Source organism: Betta splendens, chromosome 5, assembly GCF_900634795.4.
Source record: "Betta splendens chromosome 5, fBetSpl5.4, whole genome shotgun sequence".
NCBI lineage: Eukaryota > Metazoa > Chordata > Actinopteri > Anabantiformes > Osphronemidae > Betta > Betta splendens.
In genome coordinates, this window is record NC_040885.2 from 9104327 (window position 1) to 9124929 (window position 20603).

Sequence of the window (20603 nt, forward strand, 5' to 3'; positions counted from 1 at the left end):
TAATTTTGTCAAAATATAAACTTTAGTTAGTCACTTAGTCACTTCTGATTTGTATAAGCATATACTTTATGTGACTAAGCATATCAAAATAAATGTAACAGTTAGTCTACATTATAACCTTGACAAAATTAGGAGAGGAAAATCTGATGAACCCATTACCTGATATTTGATAGAGAAATCTTTAGATGGACATAATTATTGATATGATTGATGTGATTTTTAAAACCTATTGCTTCAAATAAGCATAATGGATGCTCCAGCCATTTGACAATACATTCTATGATAAAGTTGCTAAATAATAACTGGCTATGATTTCAGTGCCTACTTGACTTTGCAGCAGTGGCAGGGCTAGATTGGTTTGAAATGGAATGCAAGGGCAGTATAATGTACACATTTAGCCCACTGTCAGTATTTATAGACCACAGAGGGTCAGTGTTTCAGGCCCTTTCCCACTGCAACAGATCTCCATGTCAGTGCTGTGATCTCTGAGGTTCGAAAAACCTGTCACAGTGCCTTTGCAAAATCTACAATATATTTGCCAGTCCTTCTTGCAGGTCTATGTGTTTCGCTTTCCTAGTAGAGACAGTGGAGATCTTTGACTGTGACGTAATCTACGTACACTCTATTTTTGTCTTCTCTTACCACCCAAATGTGGCAAACGGGTCGCCTCAGAACAGCATGTGGTTTCACTTCTAACTTCACGTCTCCTATGGGGAGGAGGTCTGTTGGCTGACACTAGTGTAGGAAGAGTAATCTGCTCTTTTATTATAGTAAATAAAACACACACACATCATTATAAGTCTCCATTACATGCATGAATTGTGATCAAATGAAAAGTATGGTCAAGAAAATGTACATTAAGGGAATAAAATTTAAAGTCTCCAATATGCAGCTGGACATTGTGTTGTGATACTTATCGCATATGTATTGATGTGCAAATAGAATTTAATTTGTGCAGCCAATGGGAGCAAAGCTGATAATTATACAGTTTATTTGCATTTTCACTGTGGATAAACAGGGCAGACCGCCAACCAAGTTACAGCTAAAGGATGGATTGACTGATTAGTTTGTTGCTTTTTAAATAATCTTGTAAGGAAATGAACTTTATGACATCGGAAGCATGGGAAATTTTATTTTGCTTTGGCAATCAACCATTTTGTAAATGTAATAATGAAAGTCAGTACAAGGAAACAACAAATCCCAGAGACAATGAAATCAGGAAATGTTCTTTCAAATCGGACTCAAAATGAACCTCAGCACATGTCATTCAACAAGCGAACGGTTTTATTTCTGTGTAGTTTTGAGGCAGTTCCACATTGAAATGCTTTAGTAAATTCGTATAAAAACGTGTATGTCGAGACGCAGCTTGTAGCGATCGCTTTCAAACTAATGTAGGCGAGGAGTTAGTTTACTTTAAAACTGAGGCAATAGATGTGCGGCGCGTTACTGGAGCAGACGAGGCAAACGACAAACACCGAGATAAGCGGTGGAGCGATAGATTAAACGTTTGACAGCAGCGGCTTCACATTTGCGCGGCCGCGTCCCGACTCTTACATAAAGCGCGCGGCTCCTTTAAGGCTGAAAGCCCCGGGGCGTGACGTCACAGGTGGAACCAGCTCTGGCTGGGCGTCTGGCCGTCGGAAAGTGAACCGTGTTTGGCGTGTGGCTGCTCTCTGTGAGTTTTTCTCTCCCCCCCTGTTGTCTTGTGTTCCTGTGTTTCTGTCGCCCGTTTAACTCCACTCGCGAGTTCTTTTACGCGTTGAATTAAGAAGCCCAGCGCCGTAGCCGATTTTATGCGACGTCTCAGAAAAGTTCCCGAAGTGCTCTTTGAGGAACCGGTGGACGGCGGACACCACCGGAGATGGATAAGCTAACCGATAGCTGACTTGTTAGCCGAGAATCACAGGTCAAGAATAGGCTCCGGCTAGCATGCTAGCAGATAGCTAATTTAGCATTTTAACGAGCTACGCGAGTGACTTTGTGACGCCGTAACGTCGAAAGTAGCGGCGGTTCGTCCTCGGGCCTGGCTGCTGCTCCGAGGTCGGTCACAAAGCGGCTAACCCAGGAAGAAGACGCGGTCCGCACTACGAGGAAACGGGGTTTCGCCGAGCGGCGACGGTTCCTCTCTCGCACCGACAGCATGTTGTCCAACGCGCAGAACCAGCCGCTGTTTCCCAACCCGGCGGGACAGCAGAACCCGGCCGGCCAGCAGAACCCGGCGGGCCAGTTTGCCCCCTTCCGACCCAATTTGGTGATCAAGAAGAACGCCATCACAGACGACTACAAGGTGACCAGCCAGGTGCTCGGGCTGGGAATCAATGGCAAAGTGCTCGAAATCTTCCAGAAGAAGACCGGGGACAAGTACGCGCTGAAGGTAGGTTCCACCGGACTTCTGGGTTTCACTGATCGGCGACCAGTTCTGCTGGAGGTTCTGTTCACAGCTCGGTGTTTGTCTGGATCTTAACGCTGTAAAAGTTGACACGTCCAGGTTCTATTTTAAGAGTGTAGGTGTTGTGTATTAGAAAGGGTTAGTGACTATCAGCAGTATGTTCTTACTTTATATAGACGGGTTTATTTTGTTACTTTACAAACTGTTTACTTAACATTTTAAAACATCAAATGTGAATATTTACTTTTTTCATGGCCACTTTAAAGAACAACCTTGAATACATTATAAAGCCTCTGGAGAATTTTCAGTCTCTCATTTCACAGACGTTACTATTAAGGTTATTCACATATGAGAAAGTGGACTTTAGAGCATTTTTATGTGAACGTGAATTTAATTCGCAGCAGGTACGTTACCATCTGGGCAGCGATGCGTTGTCGCCTGTGCCGCAGGTCTCAGATTTGAGGAATAGAGTCCAGAGCACTGCTGTAGTGGTTACCTGGGCGGTCAGTCTGCTCAATCATGGCCTAAACTACAGTTTTGCATGTCAACCATTCACTGTGATAAGTGTATGCTGTCGTACGCAAATACTGGCTGATTGTGTCAGTCCTCAGTTTCTGGTTCTGGTTGAAGACTTGTGTATACAGGCAAATCAGGAAAGCTGTGGACACACTGAAGTGACACTGCTGCATGAGGAATTACCTTCACAGCTTGTTTATTGTCTTGGTCAATGATTTATTAAGGGTAATAGTCAACAACCGTCCACCCACAGAGCAAAGTATGACGTGTGAAGCCATGTTATGTTAAAGGTATTTTTTTAAATTGTAAACATAGAAGGAATTGTGGTGTAAAGTATATTTTTTGTTACTACAAAAGTCTTCTCAGATGACACACATCCTGTTACAATTCAAATGAAATTAAGTCTAACTGTCATAGCTTTATGCAGAGTTTAGACACATACTTGTCATTTAAACTGTTTATTCTTGTGTTGTATAGTAGTGAAACGTTCATAAGTTCCAAGTACTTAATCAAGTCCAGTCATATTACACACACTTGTTAGTTCAAACCCTGTTTTTTCAAACCTTTGCAGTTCCTTAAATTCTGGCCGTATTCATGCTTACTTTTAGGGTTACACAATAAAATGATCTCCCTTACAATGACAATACACATTTCTGAACTGATGAGGAACAACAATCTAGATGTTTGCATTTGGCTTGTTCCACTGTAAAAGCAGTCAAATACATTCAAAATGTTGGGAAATTGTGAAGAAATGTGTCACATTAGGAAAACGTTTTGGGTTTGTGGATCTGTTTTTAAGAGTGGATTCATATTTGGCATATTTTAACAAATTATACTAATAGTACTAATACTTATAGTACTTCTCTACTAATATTATTGATAATCCTTTTGTAAATCTACAAACTGTTGTTCCAGGTTTTCCCATGAATGTAAATATTTCTGGTGAAACTGGAAAATGTAAATACTGTAAATATAAAATATGATGAAGCCAAAGTTCATGTTCTGCTTACTGATATTTAAATCACATGTATGTGTATATATACATGTGATTATTATTGATGGAAGGTGAGTTGACCTAAAACTGTTTTCATACATGCACCATGATTTAGATATTGTTCAGAGGATTTGCAGCGACAGGCACTTGGTCCAGACCTTAAACAGACCCTAGTTAATTTGCTCCTTATTTCAGACCTGATTGAGCCCACATGTGAACACAGCAGATTATGTCCTGTATGTAGGTGGCATTCATCACTCGGCCAAAGGGAACGGTCTTTACAGATATCTATCTAGAAAGTTCATATAAATGAATAGTGAGTTAAGTAGGCAGGGGAAAAGCTAATTGTTAGGACCTTGCTAGTGAAATGCAATGTGTAAACTTGATCATAAAACAAAGATTAATGAGCTTTAACCTTTAGTAATTGCTCAGTCACACAAAAACTAAACCAAAAATCAGTAGCATTAAAAATGTTTCCATATCTACAGTGAAATTATTAATACTGCTTTAAAAAATTATTAATGTTACTTGAAAAAAAAGAGCGAATACAATAAAAAGAAGAATGTTTTTTCAGAGGCTCATAAATAGCTAATGTTTGAGTGTTTGTGGTTCCTGACAGGTCATCTGTGAGGGTATCTGTGAGCTTCCTTTCTGATGTCAGAGCTGGCATTAATCTGTCCAAGATAACGGCACATGTAAACACACAGTCGATTTAAAGTCTGTTAAGTGATGAGTGATGCAAGTGAAAATCTTTTCTATATACTTCCTTTCACCCCCTTCAATTCATGGCTCGTTGGCATGTAACATAAAACCTTCAATGATTATATTCTCATGCTGTTGTAGGAGCGTAATCAAACATACTGACGTTTTCGATGAATGAACTAATGAACTAATACCCTTGTTGTTCCCTTCCCTGACGTCAGCTGAGTCAGGCATTGTTTTGTGTGTTGTAATAGGTCTCTGGTAGATGCCAAGAGTAAGAATCTCTCCGCTTGGCTCAAGGTGACATCACCTTGTAAAACTTAAGCCTAGGTTTTATGTAAATGATGCAGCTGTTTGTTTCTGGGAGACAGATGATAGCAATACTACATTAATAATACTACCTTTTTATAATGCACTGTTATTAATGCAAAGAACATCTCCTACCAGAATAACAACTTTATACCCTACTGTGTTGAAGGGTAAACCTTTGAGTGTCCTGTTGCTCACACATGTTCACAGGGGGTGTGAAGCATCTCTAGGTATCATCTTACAGGGAGAGGATTTATTTAGACACTGCAAAAATCAGGTTCTGAAATTGTTGCAAGAATGAAACGTTTGTAACTTGAGGTGCAGTAAATTTGATCAAAGTCAATCTCAGAAATCTTTAAAAAATATATTATTCAGTGGTGGTGTGTACTTGGATTTAAGTCATTTGGGTTTGATTTGGTTGGATTTGAATTTTTGTCTTGTCTTGATATCAGGGAAGGTCATTGTAAAACTCAACTGACTTTGTGTCTGATGTTGCCTTACAAGCATATGACTCTAACCTTAAAGATATAAACTTGCTTCATCTGGAAAGTAAGGTTGTGACGTGTGTGTACCATTAAGCTGATATAATCACAGATTGCATGACTAAATATTTACGCCAGTTGCTGAAGTTGACATTCTTAAAATATGGGAAGATTTCTGCGTTGAAGTAAACACACCTGTTGAAGGTTGGGTCAGAAAAGAACTGATGCCCTTGGTTAACTCAAAGGGAACTTTCTATCTTGATAATGTGGTTTGGATTTCCTCTTCAACAGCTGAAAAGCGGAAGAATTCAGACATTTGTTGCACACAAATACTATGGTCTTTTCAGAGACCCCGGACAGCTTTACATTGCTGTTTACACTGGTTAGTACAGAAAAAGAGGAACAACTAGGCACATGTTTGAATATTTGACATGGTAAAAGGAAAATGAGTTAGGAAGGGGAAGGATGAGGTTTTCTGTTTGCCCCATTTTGGTCAAACAGTACGCTTAAGACATGTCTGGGAAGTCTCTTGTTTATTAGTTGGTGGGTATAGACTCATTATTCCACTATTACCTTGTTGAGCAAGAATAAAAATCCCTGTGTTTACAGTGTAAAATGTATTCATTCACAATCATTATTCACTATGGTGGAAAATTAGTGTTGTCTTTGAAAATGTGCCCTCTGAGCTGCATTGTTAACAAATCAAGGGAAAAAACATTACAAATTAAAACGTTTGTTTTATCACCATTCTGCTTTTAGCATTACTGCTGGGTGTCTTGAAATTTAAAGCTTTCCCAGACAGGTCTAAAAAAGCATTTTCCTCCTTTCTCGGGGTTCACTACCTCAAAGAACTTGGGATGACAATGCTTCTTTTTTGACAAAGATGCGGAAGAGGATGTGGATCTTTTGAACAGCGCCACCAGTATCGCTCTGTGACACCTTTTATAAACATTACTCAGACAGAGCAAATCATAAGCTACAGTTGTTCATCTTGAGTACAGTATGGTTGCCATTGGCAGATGCTAATACTATGTACCAGGGTATAATTTGGGGAATGTTTATAATGAAATGCATCTAAAATTGGACATTTGCACATCCCTGCCATTACAGAAGATAAATGTTCGTTTACTACTCATACTGGTACTTGTACAGGGTAAATGCAGACTTAGCTGCATATAAACCCCCCCCCCCCCCTTTTTTTTTATTTGTCACAGTGGTTACAGTCATGCTTGGCTGACAGTACCTTAAGCGATTAGTGAAGGGAATTGTATCATTGCCCATGTGATGTTTAGTGTGACTGTCTATACTACTACAAAACACTGGTAAACTACCTAAAGCAATAACATCTTGTGTTATTAATGTTAAAATAGTGCCATTTGTCAAACATGGATTAGCTGGAGTGAAAGCTCCTCTTGTAAACATTTGTCTTGCGTTCTAAGCTCCTTTTTTTTATTATTATTCTGTCAAACTCTAGTTTGCAGTTCATCCTGTGAGCCCAGAGCTGCCCTAGTCTGTTTATGCTGCTTTTCTTTCTGTTGAGGAAAGTGTTTTTGGAAGGATGTGGTGTTGTGGCGGTTGACCTGACTCAACTGGTCTGTCATAGTGTTACACCAGCTTGGAAATGACTGTTATAGTAAAAGGTTATTGTTTATGAGCTCTCAGTAATTCTTTGTGAATGTGAATAATACTGTGAAGCACAACTTCATTCATACTCTGTGCTGGACACATTCCCCCAGCTATTCTTAGTTAGCTTTTTCTCTGCTCGGGTCTTGTGATAAGTTCCTAATATGGAAATAGTTAAATAGTGCTGAATGTTGTTAACGGTTTAAGGAAGTGAATCTTTTTCTCTGAGTTGATTCATTCATTCATTTTGTGGCTTTCATGCATTTTTGCTCTTCTATTGGCTTAACAACTGTAAACATGCTGAAATACTTGATTGAAACTAAATGTGGTGTTTGTGCCCAGGTAACGGTTGACTTGTCAAGCAGTGTGTTATTTTTAAATTTGTTCTGTAAATGTATAGCTTGGCAATAGCATATAGACTAGAAACAGCAGAGGTTTGAAAGGTATCAAACCTCTGAAACTTCTCTGAAATGTAATGATGTACCTCTTTAACGGGGCGTTGTGTGCCAGACCAGGTCTTGACAGGGAACTTCCTGGATGCTTGTACCAATCATGAGGTTTAGTTGCCTGGCAACTAGTGTTTATTTGGCTTTCCTGATTGCATTTAATTTGGTCCCCCTGAAAACGTCTTGTGCTCTGTATATTTGCATATACACACATGCACAATAATGGAAGGGCTAAATAACTGGCTCACGGTCTTGACCCCCTGCCATTTAGCAGCTGGGGGTCAGACGCTGATAACACGGCAGTTCATCTGCATTTACCAGTATGATTGTCCAGTATGCCATCATGCCACAAATGGCATGTACTGATGCTGAAGGGGAAATCGCACTATGCCTGGTGTGAAAAAGGAGGAGCTGGTTGGTGTTAAAGTGTTGTCCCTTTCTTAGGCCTTGTTTGTATTGTTTTGTTTGTAACAAAGTTGACAATCATTTAGGACTCTCCTCTCTTTTTATTTCCGTGCTGATATCCAGCTTGTATCAGGAAGTGAGAAAGCAGCTTCAGTGTGTTTGACCAGTGTTCTCTCACTTCCTCCCTTTTCTCAACGTCTTCTTATTTTTATATTGTTCTTGTGTTTTACTATAGGACACCTGCAGGCGAGTCTGTTGAGCTTGAGCACCTGGCTGCAGCATTGACCCAGGCTGTATTTTGGCTTGTGGATATCTTCGAAACACAGAGCAGCCATTTAGAAGAGTTAGTGACACTACAGCTTGGTGTTTTTACTGCCCTTCAGTCTGGTCCCCTAACAGCTGTTTGCCATACATTTCCATTTTTGTGTGAACCACTCTCCTCGTAGAAATCTCAAGAACTCCAGTACATAATTTTTTTTTAAATTTACATTCACGTTGTTGCAAAGTAGCTGTGTTTGTGTAACACACCACGGTTGATACGAGTAAGCTCACACACTATGTTATGGTTTGAGGCTTAGCAGATGTCTTTAATCAGATCACATCCTAATGACAAACATGTTTGTGGCCTCGGTGAGTGGTCAGCGAATGAGCCACACACACACTAGATTGTTGTTTAACCCTTTTTGACAGACAAAGAGGCTTTTCTGATTTAGTCAGGCTTAACCTGTCACCTCTCTGTAGTCTCTCTTCCATATGATTACCCTGCGCTATTTCCCGTGGTGTGAATATTGCTTTTATCCCCCCACCCTATCAGTCCTAGACTCTTGGCTCATGGGCGCAGGTGGAGGATGGGTTTCTTTGAGCTTACCCCCCCCACTCGCTTTCCACTGTCTTGCCCTGGGCTTGAGGGCTTTTGTGCCTGCTATAGGAAGTGTATTGTGTGCCCATCTGCCCCATCATCTCCCTCCTCTGCAGTGCGTCAATGTTTAGCCTCACACACGCAACAGCAGATGTGGGGGGGCTTTGCAATAACACAAGCTCCAGCTGAGAGGTGAATGGGGGGGGGGGGGCACGTCTTTAGATGTTTCGATGTGCCATCTAGATGTTATTTTGGAAGTGCAAGTCTTTACAAATGTTACCTTTTCCATTTTGACGGATATTGAACATTTGGAAATCTGTGTGATTAATAATGAGGTCTTGGACATCAAACAAACCAGGGGTACTGAAGTCTCAGGCTCAATTCATGGTTTGTACATAATAAAGTGATCAATTTTAGACTTCTGATTCGATGTAACGTGTTTACTTAATGTGAGGATAAATGTGAAATGAAAATGATTTGTTTTTGGGCTTGATTGCAGATTCAAAATGCACTGAAGCAAAGTTGGTTCATCTTAAACTTGCTAGAAAATTAGTTATTTCACAGGACACATTTCCAAGAAATGTTAAACTTTACAACACTCTAGTCAAAGTGGAGGGCTTTAACTAGAATGGAATCTGAGAGACCTGCAGCTCACAACTTGGCAAGAGGCCAGATAAATAGTATGAATGGCAAAATTCACAGTTATATTGCCTTAGTCCCGCTCTGTTCCTAGGGTTTGTCTCCCCAGGTTTGTGTGGCCATTGTCTTTTTATATTCTGCTGTGACGCAGGCAGGAAGTAAAACCCACCCATGTTTGTTCTGTCCCAGAGGGTTGTTAAACGATGCTGTGTGTTTAGTGATAAAGCAAATGGTAATGCTGCACCGTACCATACCAGTTCTTCTGCGGAAGGCCGTTTGGGTGGTTGTGCAATCCTTCCTTTGCGCCTAACCAAAGCAAATTTTGCAAGATTTAATAGCTGGTGTTAGATCTAATTGCTGCTTGGCTTGTTTTGTCTCTCCACTTTCTTACTTCAGGTTGTAGACTTGAAATTTACTTATCAGATTTCTTTTTTTTTTTTTCAGCTTTCTTTGTAAAGTGAGTCTCTGAAGATAGTAATATTTAGTGTTGGTTTAACTTTTTTGGACTTTAAGTTAAACAATAGAGGGTGTCATTCAACAACAGTGTCTGGCATTTATTAGTAGATTATGAGGTCTTGTGAGGTTGTAACATTCTTACTATTGAGCTACACTGTTACGAAGCTGCCAGAACTCTTAAACAGTTGTCATGCAAGACAAGAGAGAGAATACACCAAAATCAGTTCTTGCAGTATTCAACTCCACTTTTTACAAAATACAATTAAACGTCTTTTAACTGGCCTATAATAACCATGATCACATTTCTCCCATTTTAGCCTCACGTAATTGTCTGCCCAGTCGGTTAGAATTCCATTTTAAAATTGCTTTGTTTGTTTTAATATTCCTCCATGGTTTGGCCCGTCCCACTCCTGAGCTGCTTCTGCCTTAGACAGCCGGTAGGTGCATAAGGTCAGCTGATCAGCTGCTGCGGAAGGTGCCAAAAGCAAAGCGGAAGCTTAGGGGGGGATTGTACCTGAATTAAAATGTGGAATAACTTGTCTCTACACATTGTACACATTCCACATTATCTGTTTTTCAAATCTCTGTTTAAAACAGCGTTGGTTTCTTTGACTTTTATTCCATGTAATACTTCCATTTTATGTCTTAGCTAGTTTGTTTTATTTCCAGTGTGACACTTTTGCAAGTGCTTAATAAAGTTGGATTGGACCTAACGATCAATGGACCAGTAGTTATGTAATGCCAACATTTTGTTATTTAAACACAGTTATTTGCAGGACAGGTTGATTTTTGAAAACGGAGACCTTGACACTTCGGTGATAAAGTATGCCTTCAAAGAGGCGGCTCAGGCATCACAGGTTCATTTGTGTTATGTGGCTTTCTCTCGGTGAACTGAAACAAAAGACAATGGCTGGAGTTGGTAGAAGTGTCAAACCAAGTTGTTCGTATATGCAACCAGTAGTCATGTGACACCTAAATCGACATTTGTTGAACCAGATTTAAGGAAGTAAGGAACTGGGATGTTGGGAAACCTGCTCCACGGTTAGATTTATTTGCTGGTTGTTTCTTGGCTCAGGTTTCTGATTGTGTCTCCATGATTGCATGTTTATAAAAGAAACTGAAAGTATGTCTGTGAAAGCACAGTGACAGAATGAAAGTGATCATTACACCAGTCAAATGTCTTCATCCGGTTTACAGTTAAAGTTGGCACAATGTCGTTATGGAAAGGTTAAGTTCCGACACGCTACCTTTGTTGAATAACATAGCTTTGTTGGCTTTTTCACTGCATTATCAGCCCTGTCACGTGTCTTTTATCACTAATATGCTTAAAATATAAGTAATAGTATTAGAAGTAAATAATATTTCCAAATATGAAAGCTGTTTGAAGACGTGACTGACCTTTGACCTGTGGCTCCTTGTTTCATTTCCTGTGTTAACTGGTTTCATATTTGCTTTTAATTGCACAAGTACAACAGTCCACAACAGTATTTGCCAGGCCAGACGGCAGACTGATCAGCTGGCTTTCTATGCACTCGCTGCCCGCTGTTAGGATGTGAGAGTGGGAAGGGTTGGAATGTAACACACAACAAGATGGACAGACGATGGCTCATTGTCAAGGCTGCTACAAGGCTGAATTCTTTCCACTCATGAGATATTCTCAGACTTTCAATTATAGGGCTGTATTGCATATCATAAAATTAAATCTAATAACAAACAGGTGCTCATTAATATTAAATTGTCACAAATTCACACTTCATGCATGGTGTGTTCCTGCAAATTGATGGTGTGTTTGGCTGAAAATCCTGTCCTCTTATCATATTTTAACTTCATGAAAAAAAACTTGTTTATCTCCGCTTGATATGAAATTGGTTTTGAAACACTGTCACACAATCTGAGTTTTTACTTGTACTTGGGTGTACTGCACTTGCCATCTTGATACCTTTTACTTTGTTTTTGTCTCAATTTAGTGATTTGGTATATTTCAACTGAACATTGCTATGTTGAGAGACTGTGCGTGTGTGCGTGTGTGTATTCGTACCAACTCCTTTTAAAATAGAAGTTGTAATGGTGACAAGTGACACACAGGGGGTGCTATAGCATTACTCATTTAGAAAATCAAACGTCTATTCACTTTTCGGTCAGTTGATGGCAGCACGGCACTTCAGTACTCAAGACACACTGTCATACTGGCTGTCAAGAGTTCCTCTCATCTAGTAGAAGCCATCATTTTCAACTCCGTTCACATGACCTGTTCATTTAACATTTCACAAATTAAAAACTAATAGTAACCTGTTGTGCTGTATTTTAATTGGTGTTAATCAGCCTCAACCCCTCTGATTATCTTTCTGTTTGTAGATGCTGCAGGATTGTTCCAAAGCCCGCAGGGAGGTGGAACTACACTGGAGGGCATCACCGTGCTCCAATATTGTGCGGATTGTTGACGTTTATGAGAACCTCTATCAGACCAGAAAGTGTCTGCTCATCGTCATGGAGTGGTGAGTGCATGGTCTCTGACAGCCATCCCTGTGTAGCACTACATAAAATACACATTTTTATTGAAACTGCCCGTTTCACTGACCATCAGGCGACACATTTGGTTACATTTGGCAGTACACGCTTGAAATGGTTGAATTTACTATTTCATTCTGCTGTTCCCAAATTTAGGAAGACCTCTAGAAAGGAAAGATGTGATTGCCATAAGAAAACAATGGTTTTGTACATCCTCTAGTTTTTTGGTAGTTTTTTTCTGAGCACAAAAAGGCCAGGTCAATTATTGTAAATCAGTTATGCCTGACCTTAGTAGAAATTGACCCATTTCTTCTAAATGAGCTCAGTATATTTTTCTCACCTTTTGCTTTTCCGTCGTACATCACATTAAACCACTGAACGCCCATCTTGTCACACGTGCATACACTATGTCTGTGGTTACTGCGGTGTAGTGGGGAGCTAGTGGACTACTTTATGCAAAACTACATGACTAATTTCCTTGACAAAAGAGCTGAGCATGAATTGCTTAAAAAGGAAAGTAGTTCTGATGAAACATTTCCTAGAATATCACACTGCGACTTATCAAGGCATTTAGTCTGCTTTCCTTCTGACACTGCAGAAGTAGATTGATACTTATGACCTATATTGTGCTGTTTATTGTTTTGTGTTGGCACGTGGCCAAGTCATGTAATCTTGGTGGCCTGGTAGCTCAGTAGGTATAGTAGTAGAGCACTGGCCTGGGAAACAGAATGTCACAGGTTCAAGCCCCCCTTGTGGTACCGGGTGTGGTGCCAGGTGTATCCTTGAGCAAGACCCTTCCTACATACTGCTCCCCTCAGGGAATGGGTAAAAATGCAGTGATTAATTTTTAAAAAATAATTAAATGACATTAAGTTTGTGGGATCATTAAATTTATTATTATAAGGTTAGATTAGATTCAACTTTATTGTCATTGCTGTTAACGTGCCCCCTTATATCTAAACCTTTTAATAGTGTGACTGGTTTGGTTTAAACAGCTTGAGGAACTGCAAGTAAAAAAAAAAAAAAAAAACAAGTTAACACTGAGGTAGGTATAAGCTACCATGTAAGCACCGTGTTCTGAAAGTGACAGCTAATACTGCAACCTATAAGATAAGCCATTTGTTCATTGTGCAAAAACTCTCTTTACTCCCTTGAATAAATTCTTTCTGTAACAAATGAAAACAGCTGAGGTGCTTGGGACTTTGTCTACAGTTTGATTCTGTCAGCTCGTTCCCACTGGAAAGATATTTTCACACTGTACAAGGGAATGAAAGTAGATTAAAATGCATGAGGGTGTTGGCGCCTCTTCTGTGATGGTGTAAGATTTGAAGTCCTCATCATAATGAATCCATTCTACCGAGAAGAGACACCTCTTCACTACACATTTTCGGAAACGGCGGTCAGTTAGTTTATCACTTAAAAAAACCCTTGCGGAACTGAGGGATTGCTTTACTGCTGGAGACTTCTCATTTTGCATTTTTTTTTATTAACATAGGCTGGATTAAGCTGCCGTCTATTTCTGAGTATGCACAACGGGTGATTGATTTTGAAAAGTTTAGAATGTGCTGTGGTTTTGTCAGCGTGCTGTCTGTAGGTTTTGCAAACAGTCATACTGCGCAAAATGGTTAAATGAAACTTATCATCAAGTTGAGCAGAATTTTCTCATACTCCCTTGAATTTAGATTAATTAGCTTTGCATGCCTTGCTACAGACCAGCTCAGCCTTTACCCAACGGTGCATTCTTTTCATTGTTATCTAACAAGAAACCCATGTGTTTGAACAAACATTATAATTCTAAAATATCAATAAAGGCTAATGCTGCTTTGCTCATTTAGAGACATTGGGTTTCCAATATAGTCACCTTTTTGTTTTTCTGTTACATGCAGTTAAATTATTTGGTGGCCAGTTTTACTTGGAAATTGCCAACACACTCTACTACAGTTTATCACTTGTAGCTCAGGAATCAGAAGATCAGTGGGTGAACAAAATTAGATAAGATGCTTGTGCAATGTTTCCAAATGTCAGACTTGATCAGGCGGTGTGATCAGTCCATGTGTCCTGAGCAGCATCTGTTTTGTAACACATTCTCTAGGGCACAAAGAGACATCAATTCGATGCACCTTTTTGTTGCATAAACTACACCTGTACCAACATACATACATAAGCATTTTATTAGAAGGAAGATGTGAAACAAAATTTAGGGAACAAACTTTTGGTCTCCATCAAAGTATTCAGAAAGACATTGAGTTCTGGTCAAATGGCTTTACAGCTGTGAAAGTTTCATTATTATTGTAAAAATGCATTGATATGATTTGCTTCTCTCTTGTTTTTTATTGTGAAAACGAGAGAAACATCTGTACACTGAAACTCCACAGCATTGCGCTTTGTACTGTACTCAGACTGGGTTTTAATTAATTAATTTATTTAATTATTCCACTTCTCACATAACTGTGATATAGATAATTGTGTTTGTTACGCTTGGTATTTATTTGGTGAGAACATTTCTTGACTTTTGTCTTCAGACATGCATTCCACCCACCATTTCTAAATGAGGCCACCGGTCTCAGATGAGCTAACTCATTCAGCTTCTCACATGGTGACTTACCTAGAACACGTTGGTCAACCAAGAGACCACAGACACAGGATGCTCTGCTAACAAACCAGTCAGAAAGGAAAACGAGCATCCTCTTAGCTTGAGAACAACTGGCACCATGTTTCAGAGACACAACTAGCCCAGATCAGTGGAATCAGTGTGGTTTATTTACCAGTATTTGACCCCCAAACACTTCACTACCTGCAACACACCACAACAGATAGTAGTGGTAGTAGTTTGTATTTAGTAACTTCTAAGGTGAAGGTGCATTTGTTCGCAGTTAAGACATGTGTCAATTGCATCATATGTTAAACAAATTTCAAGAGTAGATTGTGGAAATGGGCGTTTTCATGTTGGATGGTTAATGTGCTCATTACTCATACCTGATGCAAGGTTAATGGTTAACACGAACAAATGAGTAACAAGTTCTTCAGAATTGTCTCTTATTCCTCCTATTTATTTAATTGTTTTTCAGCATGGATGGTGGTGAACTTTTTAGTCGAATTCAGGATAGGGGAGACCAGGCCTTCACAGAGAGGGGTAAGCTCCCTTAATCACTAGTGCAGCATTTTATTTATATGAAGTACTGCTAAATGTTAAATATCCTTTGACTGTGAAATTAGTTTTTTATAAATATATACAAACAAAATATTTTCGATATTTGGCCAGTACATGTGTTAATTTAGCCTGTTCTCTTTAATTCAGAGGCATCTGACATCATGAAGAGCATAGGAGAGGCCATCCAGTTCCTGCATGCAATTAACATTGCACACAGAGATGTCAAGGTTTGTGTCACCCAGAGTCTCTAATGAAAGCACATCCACTGTTTCCCTTTACTTTTAAATCTTAGCTTCTATAACCACTATAACTAATGTCTTGTGTTTTAAATTGCTTCCCTGCAGCCAGAGAACCTATTGTATTCATCAAAGAGGCCCAATGCCCTCCTCAAACTTACAGACTTTGGCTTTGCTAAGGAAACCACATCTCATAACTCCTTAGCTACTCCCTGCTACACACCCTACTATGTTGGTAAGAGAGTGTATGTGTGTTGTTCGTTGTGCTTTTCTCCTAATAAAAGATATGACATCAGTTTTAGTTTTTTTTGTTCATCATCTCTTCTTTCTGCCTGCAGCGCCAGAGGTTCTGGGCCCAGAGAAGTATGATAAGTCGTGTGACATGTGGTCACTGGGTGTTATTATGTATATCTTGTAAGTGAATGTTGTTGTTATTCGACTTGTCTCTTAAACATAAATGTTTTTTGATTGGAGGCACTTACTCATAGTGTCATATCAAACCTTCCGCAGGTTGTGTGGGTACCCTCCCTTTTATTCCAACCATGGTCTAGCTATCTCTCCTGGGATGAAGAAGAGGATCAGAATGGGTCAGTACGAGTTTCCCAACCCTGAGTGGTCCGACGTCTCAGAAGAAGGTAACTTTTATTTTCTCATGAAAACCTGAGGCATCGATGCTTCACTTGTTGATGCTTTAGTTTTAAAACTTACTAATTAAATATGTGTGACTTCAGGTTAATAAAGTTCTCACTGACTGATGCCTTTTTTATGTCAGAAATACTATTTCAGCACAACTATATCGATTCACAGGCATCTACATAAACTCTCAATCAAGAAATTGAAACTGACGGTGTTTTATCTATCTTCCACTGTCAGTCAAATTCAGTAAAATTGAAAGTGATGTTTTACTTTCTGAGTAATAATAGTTTTGAAGCAAAAAGCGTTTTATGCTGACAATTTTCTCAACTCCCACCCATCATCTCCCTCTGATGTGGGGGATGAGGTGTATGTTAGAACCACGTGAGTTGTATTTACTGTAATAATCACTCAGCCACTGTTGCTGTTCTCTTCTTCACAGAAAAGTTGTTATTGTCATCATATTCCAACATTAAGATATTAAGATAAAGCAATTAAATTAAATTGTTAAAAATGAAATTGTGAATTTACACAGAGCCCACAAACAAACATTACACACAAGTCAGCAGTAGTACCTTTTTTTTTTCTTTACTGTCACAAATTTTATTTCATGGTAAAAATAATGATTGTGTTTGCAGCTAAGCAGCTAATCAGAACGCTCCTAAAGACTGAGCCAACCCAAAGAATGACCATCACAGAGTTTATGAATCATCCATGGATCAATGTAAGATTTTAATTGAAGTATCTTTTCTTCTTGTTCATGCCTCAGATATTACACCTGGTTATTCCTAATAATCTTTTTGCTAAAACAGTCAATGGAAGTTCCCCAGACCCCACTTCACACCAGTCGCGTGCTAAAGGAGGAGAAAGACGCCTGGGAGGATGTCAAGGTGAGATATGTGGTTCTCTGCTGCAACAGTTTCTTTCAGAAAAGGACGAAAAATACTGTTATGTCACATATGGTTAAAGGCGAATGGTGTAATATTTCCTATTGCTTTATTTGCAGGAGGAAATGACCAGTGCCTTGGCAACAATGAGAGTGGACTACGAGCAAATCAAAATCAAGACCATTGAGGACTCTACCAACCCACTGCTAAATAAACGGAGGAAGAAAGCCAGTAATGCCACAGCGGACCCACAGCCTGCAGCCCACTGAAACATGCACGCATGCATGCACGCACATATAGACACAGGTTGTAAAAAGGAAGCAATAATTTGTCGACAAGAGTCGCATTGCATGGATTTTCTCAGTGTTTTATTTTTAATGGCAAATTCTAATGTTTTGTAGGAGTGTTGTTTTTATTACTCTTCTCATTTTAACAAACCCACCTCTGCTCTGACAGGGAGGATGTTCTTCTGTGTTTTTATGTCACTGAAGAGATTAAGACTTCTGTTAAGGGGGAGCAGAGGGACTCGTTGAGATCTCCCCCCTCTTTACCCAAATGTCAGGTTGTGTACTTGGGAGGGGCTTGAACGATGGATTAGGACCTGAGGCCTAGCGTTGGCACTAGTTCTTTCATTCTGTCACCCTGTTCCAGCTCTAGCCCCAAACCTGTGAATGTTGTATCAAATGGCTAAATCCCAAAAATCAAAGTAAGGGAAGGTTTCTTTATGTACATGCAAAGTAAGCAGATGTGTATTGAACTGACAAGTGGAATGTAAAGACTCTGTCCTTGACCTGTGGAATCAGCGGGAAACTGTTGTTGGTTTCCTGGGACTTGGACAGGGTCCGTGTGTCGGGTTCAGTTTATCTTTGTGAATGTCGAACAGAAGCCAGTGCGCTCGCACATTCAGACGCCACTTCGTAGCCCCTCTCTCTCCCGTTCGGATCTGTGCTTGTGTTTTAGGTACAGTTTACGAGGACAGAAGGATGGAATGTTAAAGAACACAAACTGGCTCGTCTCCTCTCCTGCATGTAGCTCACAGGAGAGTGGGAGCCAGCTGATACTGTATTTTTACATGGATTTTATGATAGCCTAGGCCTTACTGAGTGTTGCTCAGCAGTAAAAGATGTTTAATCCCTACCTACCATTTTGTTTAGGCTTCACCAATGTTATGCTTCACGATTTGTAACGATGCCAGGTTATATTTCAGGTCAATGCTATGCAGATGTTTGCCACCTTGAAGTACTGCTTGAACATCTTTTCTGTCGGCGTCTATTTCTGTTTGTGGACGTGTTGAAGAGGCGTAGAACTGTGTATGCGTGAGCAGTAGCAACACTCTAGGTAGTTAAACAGGTGCACCATGTCACCTTTCTGGAGGCTCAGTGGGACTAATCTGGTGCAGTGTTTTCCCAGCACAACTCTCCCCCTCATCCTGCAGGAATGTTAGGGAGTAAAGAGTACATAAGAGCTGCTCGTGTTCCCTGAGCAGCCTCTGACTTACCACCAGCAAGATGACGCGCCTTCCTTAATGTGTTCAGTTGATGCATCGGGACGCATTCCAGCTCACTTGGGTCACGTGGGTAAATGGTTGTCAGATTAATTCACTTCACTTTGTAAAATCACATCCAAACTGTAAAAAATGTTCATTCAATGTTTGTGACAATGTTCTTCCCTATTTGTTTTGTTTTTTTTGTAGTGGAACCACACATTTTCTGTTCAGATCCACATGCCGTACTTTTGTCTGCTTCAGCTTTGGATTAAAAAAAATGAGAAAACACAAACCTGCTCACAAATCTCTTCTTCTGAAGTTGAAGGTTTAGTACATAGTAAGACAAATTGACAAGCTCTTGAGTAGTTCAGGCCTCTTCTGGGCAGCATGTAAAAACAAACAACAGTCAAAATCAAGCCAATACAAAAATCTATTTAAAACTTACAAACACTGTCTCCCAGTTTAACTTCTGCCTCCCCGAGAATTTTTTATCTTCGTCACACTCCCAACTATGACTCAGACTTGGGATTTGTGGCTTTGAGATGGTGCGCACAGACGCAACTCGTGACAAATTTCTATATTCTGTGCTGTGTCAGCAAAAGCCGGAATATACGAATTTGCGTAGCAAAACATCTCGGTGGCATTGAGTCAACGTGGACTTTTGCCAACACTGGGGCTATAGCATTTTCCCGCTATCGTACACTTCAGGTGCAGCTTTTAGTGTAACGAAACCTATAGTCATCTCCCCGTCTTTCAGGTAGGGGCAAACGGGCGTCAGGGGAGTCCCGCATCGGAGTAGTCCTGAGGAGGTCCTCCCCTTTAGGCCGCCCACCCAAGTGTCTACAGAAACTAGGGTCGTGAACCCCAGCCTTCTGAAGTGTAGCTTCCCAGTAATCAAATCATATCTGTCAAACAGCAAACGTTTCCAACCTGAACACTGACAAGAAATTCAATTATTCACAAATGTGAAAACACGAGTGATCAAAGGTATTCTATAGGTTGGAAACATGTTGGTGTGTTGGCCCCATTATGTAATAGCCAAACGTGTTAAAGGTGTGGAGGATGGCGCCGTTTCACCTGCTGTGACACACAGGTCGCGGCCCTTTGAAGTGGCGCGGCATCCGCATTCTCACTCTCACATCCTCCCAGACGATCGTCGTCCCGCTGACCCGGTGCAGACGAACAGACCTGCAGCTCGCTCTGAATCTTGGCGTCCTCTGCAAAACCCCTGCTGTTTTGTCATGCTCGAGCTGTCGCAATTATTTTACATGTGCTGGGAATCTGGTCGTTCTTACTGTCACGTACACCTCCTGGCACATGTTGCGGTAACGTGGTTGCTTTGATTTTTTTTTTTTTCTTACTCCTCTGCTGCGCCTTCGCTTATTATTTTAAAAACATCCTTTTTGTTGGAACACATTCTTCTCGGTGTTCTAAGAAGTGAGAAATGATCAGTTATACGAGCTTGTCTGTACACGATCGCGCACACTGTAATCAGAGTTCTCACCCAAGATTCAGGCAGTAACTCTTATGTTTGCAAAGATAAATGGGTTCTATTGAGGAAGTTCCTCGAGTGGCTGTTGTTGCACAGCAAAATTGTTCATTTGTGGTGGGTTACTTCTCGTGGTGTTTTTGATTTTTGTCAGTAAGTTTGTTGCACCACGCTTTCCAGTGAACGACACAGGAAAGATGAAGCAGATCTTCGGTGAACCGATGCTGCAGAGTCAACATTCAGGGAGATGACGGTAACGGCGTCACCCTGACACCTGACGGGGCAAAGTAACGTTCCTCATGCCTTTCACATGTGATGCACTAGATGTGTATCTTATGCCAAGTCATCTGGTGATAGAGGAATGTGTCATTGTGCGCTTAATCAGCAATGTGC

At 40.3% G+C, this 20603-nt stretch overlaps 1 protein-coding gene across 1 annotated transcript; it reads left to right on the top strand.

The window, feature by feature from the left end:
- The first annotated feature begins 1380 nt into the window (after positions 1-1380).
- Positions 1381-19013, top strand: mapkapk2a (MAPK activated protein kinase 2a). Its single transcript, XM_029151204.3, has 10 exons — positions 1381-2374; positions 12176-12315; positions 15397-15461; positions 15627-15706; positions 15824-15950; positions 16054-16129; positions 16226-16350; positions 16987-17072; positions 17161-17238; positions 17355-19013. Exons 1-10 carry the CDS (start codon positions 2141-2143, stop codon positions 17502-17504), a joined length of 1161 nt encoding a protein of 386 aa, XP_029007037.1. The 5' UTR covers positions 1381-2140; the 3' UTR covers positions 17505-19013.
- The last annotated feature ends 1590 nt before the right edge of the window (positions 19014-20603 follow it).